At 51.1% G+C, this 8,868-nt stretch overlaps 1 protein-coding gene across 4 annotated transcripts in view; it reads left to right on the top strand.

The window, feature by feature from the left end:
* The first annotated feature begins 808 nt into the window (after nucleotides 1-808).
* Traf3ip3 (TRAF3 interacting protein 3) overlaps nucleotides 809-8,868 on the top strand; it is a 25,060-nt gene continuing 17,000 nt past the window's right edge. Inside the window, exons 1-8 of one of the 4 annotated variants that reach the window (XM_050148246.1) lie at nucleotides 810-1,041; nucleotides 3,849-4,049; nucleotides 4,561-4,961; nucleotides 6,449-6,596; nucleotides 6,701-6,764; nucleotides 7,002-7,026; nucleotides 7,257-7,286; nucleotides 7,370-7,465. In XM_050148246.1, the coding sequence (XP_050004203.1) occupies nucleotides 4,620-4,961; nucleotides 6,449-6,596; nucleotides 6,701-6,764; nucleotides 7,002-7,026; nucleotides 7,257-7,286; nucleotides 7,370-7,465 (705 nt within the window). In that variant the 5' untranslated portion in view covers nucleotides 810-1,041; nucleotides 3,849-4,049; nucleotides 4,561-4,619. Of the gene's footprint in view, nucleotides 1,042-3,829; nucleotides 4,050-4,560; nucleotides 4,962-6,448; nucleotides 6,597-6,700; nucleotides 6,765-7,001; nucleotides 7,027-7,256; nucleotides 7,287-7,369; nucleotides 7,466-8,868 lie in introns of all 4 variants that reach the window. The other 3 variants (XM_050148245.1, XM_050148247.1, XM_050148243.1) reach the window with 3 other exon arrangements.

Genomic DNA, 8,868 nt, shown 5'->3' with positions numbered 1-8,868 from the left:
TTCATGCTGAGGGCTGAGAGGTCCCAGTGCTGTTCGTGAGCTTGGACCAACCCAGTTTCCTGCTGATCTATCCTGAGCTGCTCCAGATTGCCTGTTTGTGATAGTTTCTTTCTAATGCATGTGTTCTCTTTAATTTTCTCCCAAATTTCTCAGTTCAACTCACTGGGATTTTTCTCTTTTCCCCCCAGATTATGTTGGTTATCTACTGTCTGCCTTCTAGCCACCTTTACTGTCCACATTGCTTCAAAAAGAAATGAATCCAGAACCCCTTAAGGATCTAGAGCTCCTCAAAACACAGAGATCCTTCAGACATGTCAACACCGGGGAGAGGTGCCCAAAGGAAAGAGAGCTTCCTGAACAGATAGCTGGATGGCATGGGAAACATCCCTCCTGGGTCTCACCACAGAAGTGGCAAGGTTTGGATCTGGCCCAGAGCTCATCCCTGTGTAATCCCAGATACAAACAAACAACAACAACAAAAAGTTTTGAAACAGGGTTTCAAGTAGCCCAAGCTGACCTTGAACTCAATACCTAGCTGAGGATGACCTTGAACTCCTGATGTCAGGGTTTCAGAGCTGCACTGCCAGGTATGGCTTTTAGTGCTGAGGATGGAACATGGGGCTTCATGCATCCAGGCAAGCACTCTACCTACTGAACTCTATCACCAACCCCTGGAAATGGATATTGGCTTGAAACTGCTAGGGAGCACAGACCAATCAGGTAGCGGGAGAGTGGGTGGCGGGGTGGAGTTCCTCACCAGCCCTGGAGGCCCCAAGGGTGAAGGGGCCCCTCTCAAGTTGCTGAGAGCAAGGAGAGGAACTGAGGTTTGCAAGCACTGTGGCTTGTCTGTTTCCTGTTTCACCAGACTGCTGTGCCAAAAGAATGTCGGTACCGGAGAAAAATGGAGAGGGGGCTGAGAACATCTGACTGGCCGCTTCCCTGGACACCTGAGACCAGAGAGGGGGCTCAGAACATCTGTCTGACCGCCTCCCTGGCCATCTGAGACCAGAGAGACACTAGGGACAGAACCTAGGACCTGAGGTAATGGTGGAGAACAATGTTTTCGATCCAGGTTTGGGTCTGTTGGCGTTGGGGGTGGGGCAGAGGTGTTCTGCCCATGCCAGCCTCCTGCACAGCAGCAGGTGGTAGGGTCTGAGTGCTGGGCTTTGTGTGACCGAGAAAGCATCCTTGGGTAACCACTGGGATACGGCTAACAGCTCTATTCCACCTGTTAGATTAGTAAAGGTAACGACAAGCCTGTAGGTGAGGGGCAGTGCCCTGCTGCCTCCCTGTGCAGGGAGGAGAGCCTCCTTCCCTAGCGGGTACTACCCCTTCCTCCAAGGCTCTAACTGGACCCTTCGTGTTGCCAATGGAGACTCCAGAAAGCCTGGGCAAGCGGCCTTGTGACCTTTCTCTGAACCACAGGACCAGTTCCTTTATTCTGCAGCTAGTCCCTGTCCATCAGATCTTCCACAGCCTTTTTTTTTTTTTTTTTTTTTTTTTGTTTTTTTGAAACAGGGTTTCTCCATAGCTTTTTGGTTCCTGTCCTGGAACTAGCTCTTCTAGACCAAGCTGGCCTCGAACTCACAGAGATCTGCCTGCCTCTGCCTACCAAGTGCTGGGATTAAAGGCGTGCACCACCACCGCCCAGCCCCCACAGCCTTCTTATATTGACATGAGCCACCATTTCACACCATTCCAGAAGGCTATGTGGTTCTGCGCAAGCACCACATCAAATCCCACCAGGGTGGAGGGGAGTGGGAGGCCCTGTGGGTCGAGCAATGCTGCTCTTTCTAGGGAACCATTCCTACTGTAACTTCCCTCTTGGTGTTAAGTCCTAATGATGCAGAGAGTAGAGCAGCCATATTTCAGTAGACCTACAGACCAGCTAGATGGCAAGCAGGGAGAGACGTCACCACAGCCTTGCCTCAACCCCATAAGATGTTTCCTCTTCCTGTCTAGAAGGCGAGAGGGTCCTAAACCCAGAGAGCTACCTCCAGTACAAAGCCTATATGGAAGTAAGGCCCAACAGGGAGGAACCTAAACCCTCACACTCGTGAGGCCGTACCCATTCTTCACCTGCCTGTTCTTTGCCTTCTTGTCTGACCTACTGGAGTTGATGGTTATGTCCAGACCACTGAGAAGCGCTTTGTCCTTATAACCCAAACTCAGAGGCCACAGGAAAATTATTCCAAGATGGAGCTATAAGGCCTGTTCAGAACTGAGAGAAGGAATTAGGGGAAATCAGACGGTGTCCTAGAGTCTGGCTTTGCCCGGGCGTTTGATTTACACCAGCAAGGATAGGTAGGATGCTTTCTGTCTGTTATTTTTAAAAGCTATCATAATGGCAGTGCTAAGTGTATGGTGTGGATGTCATCATTAATGCTCATATCCCTTTCACGGGACATTTTAGCTCCATTTCATTAATGAGAACCCTGAGGCTTAGCAACACTTAACCGTTTCCCCCCTGTTTGTAGGCAGTGACAGCCTGGAAGTGAGTCGCAGACTGGCCCAAAGCAAGAGTTCCTATCCATCCATCCATCCACCCATCCATCCATCCACCCATCCACCCATCCATCCATCCACCCATCCACCCATCCATCCATCCACCCATCCACCCATCCACCCATCCATCCATCCACTCATCCATCCATCCACCCATCCACCCATCCATCCATCCATCCATCCATCCATCCATTCATCCATCCATCCATGTTAGTATTCAGGCATCTGTATGTGGCCTGACACTAAGAACCCCTCTGTGCACTTTTAAAAGGGCCATGCCTACCTCCCATCTCTCCCTCTCTCTCTCCCTCCCCCCTCCCTCCCTTTCTCTCCCTCTCTGCTGTCTGTCTCTTCCTCTCCTTCCTTCCCTCCCCCCTTTCTCTCTGCCTCTCTCTTCTGCTGCCCCTGTCCCCAGAGGCTGCTCTCCCCTCTCCCTTTTTAAGTTCCCTTTCCCCTATAAAACCCCCTCCACCTGAGTTCTGTCACACTGCATCTTTCTCTCACATACCACATTTTTTTATTACAACAATCCATCCATCACAGAACATGTGTAGAGCTTTTGGCTCCTTTTCTACATGATTAAATAAGCAGAGAGACTGGTGGGAAGTCTAGAGAACCCCACAGAGCGAGAGTGAGAGCAAAGCCTTGGGGGAGGCACTGAGATGATGAGGAGGACAAACACCAGCTCACAGTCCATGGGGTAAGCTCTGCCCAAGGCAGAGGCTGCTCCTCTGCCCTCAAGAGTCAGGTAACAAAAAGCATCCAGGACTTGGCCATATAAGCCCCTCAGAGAGTGAGACTGTCCACCCACAGGCTTGTGAATGAGTGCAGTGACCAGGGACAGAGCAGCCGCTCTGCACAGAATTCTATCTTGTGCCAGGATAGACATCGAAGTCCCAACAATGAAGCATAGGGCCTCTGCCTGCAGATTCTGTGCAGCCTATAAACAAGTCTCAGGGGTCAGAGCTGGCCAGTGCCTCCTGGTCGGTGAGGCTGGGATACTTCCTCTGACCACCCAGGAGCTGAATTCCAGGGCAGTGGGATGAACAGTAATAGAGAAGAGGCAGCAGCTCTGAGGAGGACCTTCCTCATCACCCAGTCGGGCTCCAGAAGGCAGAGGAGGCAGGGAACAATCTCTGGTGCTAGGGTTAGCTCATCTGAGTCCAGCCCTCACTCCACCAGGCTGCCAGAGCCCAGAATGAGGCTAGCCAAATCCGCAACAGGTAGGTGAAGATGAGGGTTTAGGTACTAGACAGATGGCAGGTAAGGTCACCTAACGGGGCACCAAGGGTGGCCTGTCCTGAGGACTGTTCCTTGGGGACAGGTTTCTCTTGTCTTGGCAGGGAGGTGGCACTGAACCAGCGTCTCTGCAGTGGACCAACACTGAGCATCGTGAAAGATGCTCATCCCATCACTGACCTGATCAGCAGCTGACGTCAGCACCTCGCCCTAGATACATAGCAGATGACAGAGAGAAAGGCCAGGATGTGGCGATGGAGGAATTAGGGCAGGTTCTCTGAGCCATGCCAGTCCGGAGCCACAAGGTGACTGCTGAGAGCGAGATATGGGGCAGAGGGTGCCAGTCACAAACCTGATCACTTCCTGGGGGGTTGTGGCTAGACCTCCACTGGGTCTCGAGAACTGCCACTTAGCTATTTTAGGGATGGTGTGGGCAAGAGAACAGTCAGGATGACATCATCCTTCATTTTAGACTAGAAGATGAAGTAGGCTGAGGTGGCCACAGTTCTGCAAGCCATCCAAAGGGCTGTACGCTCATTGTGACAGGTATCATTTGTCCCTTGCATACCCTCACTCAGAGAATCTAACCAAAGAAGAAGGGGCTCCAGAGAGAGCTGCCAACTTTAGGGATCAGTGCTAGAGAAACCTGGCCTTGCTGGATTCCATCAGTTCATGCAGGATTGAGGCCAGGAGTCCTCACCCCGGGTTTTCAGCACACACACGGATGGAGCCCTGTGCTATTTCTGCCCTGACCTGGGGAGAGAGATTGTCAGTTTTTGGCCCATCTTCTGACTCCTCCCTCTTGGCATCTGCCAGGTCCAAGCAGCTGTTCAAGGAACTGAAAGCCAAAGACAACAGGTGCTCGGGAGGTCACCATGATCAGCTCAGACCCCAAGTCCTCCCCTGGCTTGGCTTGGTGGGCTGAGAGCTACGAGGCCAAGTGTGAAAGACGTCAGGAGATCCGAGAAAGCCGCCGCCGCCGCCGCAATGAGACCACCTGCCGCCAGCCGGGGAAGGTGCTGAGGACCCAGCACAGGGAACAGCTTCAGAGAGCTCGGCAGCTCCAGTTCCTCAGAAGGAGAAACCTGGAAGATGAAACGAAAGGCCAGGTCAGGGAGCAAGGGCCTTCCTGCAAGACAGATGGAGGGACATGTCAGGTGACTGTCCTCAAAGAGTCCTTGCCTGGTGCCAACAAGACGGCTTTCCCTGGACAGCAGGTGGGATATGTCCAAGAAAACACTGCTCTAGACCGGGGGGGGGGGGGAGTCTGAGAAGCACAAAGGCCGAAGGTCATTAACAAATGATTCCTGTAAGCCCCTTCCTCAGCCATGCAATCAAGTTTCCATCAGTCATCAACCATTGCTCTTTAGAGTTTGTGCTGTGTCTTTAATGTCTTTTGAAATGGGGAATGGGGGTCCTACTCCTGGCTGTTAGGAGAAAGGAAATAACTGTTCAAACAATTATAAATAATAACTAGTATAAGATCTTTTTTCCCTAAGATACGGCCTTGCTATATAATTCAAGATGGCTCCAAATTTATGATCTTCCTGCCTCCCTTTCCTGAGTTCTGGGATTACAGGTGCACTGTAATTCACAGACTCTGCTTTTTCTTCTCTCAATGCTGAGGGCCTTGTGCATGGTCGGCAAGCATCCTGCCACTGAGCCACATCTCCAACTCTATAACATCTTCTGTGGCTATGTTACGGCATCTACTTGACCATCATTCACCAGAGACTTACTAAATGCTTTGAATATGCCAGGAACACAAGCCAATGTTTTCATGTCTCAACATGCATGTGTGCATGCATGCACATGCTGCCACACGGCTGCCCAGAGCAACCATCCTAGAACATGCCAACAGCCTGTTTACATGGTAACAAGGCCTCTGAATGGCCTTGACAAAGGGGCAGAGGTGTCGAGAATGGGAACAGAAAAATGCAGTGAAATAATTGTCTGCCCGTGGCTCTTTAGTCAGCCCGTCATGGGATCCCATAGATATTTCTTAGCCTTTTAGTGCTGGGTTAGCTACATAGACTTTTGATTTTGTAGAAAAGAAGACAAAAATAACAGACATTCCCTCCATCCAGGGCAAGAAAGAACAAGCACCGAGGTGACCTCGAGGCTGTGAAGCCTTGGGTGGTTTAGGCTTTCTAGGTGGAAAGTATCATTTGGACTGCTGTGACCAAATGTCACACAGGGAGTAGCTGGAAACAGCAGAAATGTATTTCTTGTCATTTTTGAAGCTCAGGTCCAAGCCCGAGACTCCAGTCCATCTGGAATCTGATGAGGACACTCTTCCTGTGCAGATAGTCACGCCACCATGTGCACACATGGCAGAAAGCGGGCAAACAGGCGAGCTCTTACACAGCTCTTCTGGGAAGGCACTGACCTCACTCGCAAAGGACCCATGTTCAGACATAAGTGCTTCCCAAAGGCTCCGTCTCCTAAAAACCGCTACAATATCAACACAGGAGTTTCGCGAAAACCACTCAGTCCACACAGATGTCATTAGCATTTGCTTTGTTTCATTTTTACTTTGGTTTGTTTTTCCTGTGCTGAGAATGGAGCCCAGGGCTTTGTATGTGCCCAGCAACCCACTAGCACTGAGCTACAGCCCCAGCCTCTGGCTCTTCTCTCTGCAGTTCTCTGGAGAGCTTAAAAGGCCCTTCGGAGTGTCATTCCGTGACCTTCCTCTGCTTTCCAGGTAACAGGGACCAGCGCCGCCATTTTCCCGACCCTGCGCCATTCCTCCTCAAGCCTCCAGAGAGATTTGGATGGCCTCCATTCCTCACACATGACAGTCTGTCCAACACAGGACTCTGCCGTCAAGAAGCCACACAGACAGCACCGGGGTGAGAGCGCGGCCCTGACCTACAGTGGCAGCCCAGTTCTCCCATCCCTCCCTCGTCCTTCCTCCCTCCTCCTGGCCTGCTGAATCGCCCTGCCTGTCTCTCAGGTACTCAGACAAAGGCAGAAGAGGCACAGCCAAGAGTAAAGAGTGATGCCAGTCAGCAAACCAAGTGAGTTCCCTCGCGTTCTGACCCCAACAGTTCACATCTCCTTCATCCCTCTCCTCCACGTGTTTATTGGGAACACCTCCACTGGACAGCCCAGCTGAGGAGGAGGAGGACGCCCCTCCCCACCCTACTGCTCTTCCGCAGGGATGCCAGGGCAGCTTACACCCCGCCTGCTTGCAGGTTTCATTTTTTTTTTTTTTTTTTTTTTGGCCCACTGTCATGTTTTCCTTCTCTTCCCAGCTGTGGAGTCGCAGTTCAAGATAAGGTAAGAGAACCCTCGTTTGGAGGGGTATGGGTCAAATGGTCCCTAAGAGCTAGCTAGCATCCCGGGATTCTGGGATAAACCCGGGCTGTGGTGGAAGGTCCTGAGCATAGATGTGGGCCTAGAAGGACCCTGCCAGATCCAAGGCAAAATAGATCTGCTCCGTGTAAGCCAGCCAGGGCTCTCTGGTTCTCTGCCGACGTCCTCCTGAGCCTCTTCATCTCTCTCTCTAGGACATCATCCAACTCTCTGAGTACCTCAAAGTAAGTATCACAGCAATGCCTGCGGCAGCCTCATACCCACTCTTCCTCCAGGTTAACCTTCCCCTGTACGTTTTTCCTTCTAGGAAGCTCTCCAAAGGGAGCTGATCCTCAAACAGAAAATGGTGTTTCTCCAGGACCTGCTGCCTGCCCTGATCCGGGCCTCTGACAGCTCTTGGAAGGTAAGAGTAAAATCTTCAGACCAGGTGTGCAGACTTTCATGCATGCTCACCTTGTGTCTCAGCATCCCACCCGACATGGGAAGGGCTGTCTCACTGGGAGGAGGCAAAGGTGGGGGTACTTAGATGCAGAGGCCCAAAGGTCACAGTAAGTGTGACCAGGGGAGACCCAAAACCAAAAGCAGACATAAGGCCCTGCTTTTAAACCGTGGGAAGAGATGAAAAATGAGCTCCGTCCAGTGTTGTTACTAAGTATTGTCGAGGCAACGGCTTTCACGTGGGATTCTGTATTAGTCACTTTCTTAATGCTGTACCAAATTACCTGATACAAGGAACTTTAAAGAAAGGGCTTATTTTGTTTATGGTTCCAGAGTACAACCCATCATAGTTCGGGGATGGGGGGGGAGTCATGGCTCCGGGACTGTGAGGCAGCTGGTCACATTGTATCCACAGACAGGAGCCAACTGAGAAAGGCTGGTGTTCAGCTGGCTCCCCTGCCGTATTTTTTTCCACTGGGAACCCCAGCCGGTGGAATGACACTGCTCCATTCCAAGTGGGTCTAACCACCTCTGCAATCTAGAGGCTCCCTTGCAGGCATACTCAGGGGTTTGCCTTCGCTACGACTCTAAATGTCATCAAGCAGATAATCAAACTCAACCATCACGGATCCTTATCAAGACCCACACAAGTCAGCCTGAACAATACTCAGCCTCAAGAGGACTTCATGGGTGTTCTGGTCTGATTTTCTCTTTGCCATGATGGGCCAAGGCCCTGCCCACAGTCACATAACTACTTAGCAAAGTCCAGGTCTCTGATGTTGGTCTGTTCATTCTCTAGATAGCCAAAGGCCATGCTCCTGATACCAGGCACTGGGAAATTGTTCTTTAGGCAGACACCTTCATTTATTTTGTAAACATCATCTCACTACGTAGCCCTGGATGACCTAAAACTCTATGTAAACCAGGCTGGTCTTGAACTCAGGGAGATGCACCTATCTCTGCCTTTGCCTCCCAAGTGCCGGGATCAAAGCCGCATACTACTGTGCCTGGCTCAGGCTCCTACTTTTCAGAGGGTTCATAGTTCTGTAAGCAAGACACATAACAAAACAATACAGACATGAGAAATAAGAGATGCTTCCAGGGTGGAGCAGGCTACAGGGAGAACAAAGAACCTGGAGAGGGGAGCCAGAGGCACAAGGACAGTTACAAAGCATTGCCAGGCAAAGGAGGACTCAGTGACAGGGTGGACAGGTAAGAGCCAGAGTGTGGCTCCATTTGGCACAATGGCTCTCTAACTTTCTTATCTCAGGAATCTTTATTAATTTTTCATTGATTAATATTTTCCTAGAGTGACCACACTTCCCCTCCCTCCCTCCCTCCTCTCCTCCCAGTACCCCACCCACTCCT

Source organism: Alexandromys fortis, unplaced genomic scaffold (genome assembly GCF_014885135.2).
Source record: "Alexandromys fortis isolate MF-2015 unplaced genomic scaffold, M_Fortis_MF-2015_v1.1 scaffold_62, whole genome shotgun sequence".
NCBI lineage: Eukaryota > Metazoa > Chordata > Mammalia > Rodentia > Cricetidae > Alexandromys > Alexandromys fortis.
This window is presented reverse-complemented; position numbering and strand designations above follow the sequence as displayed.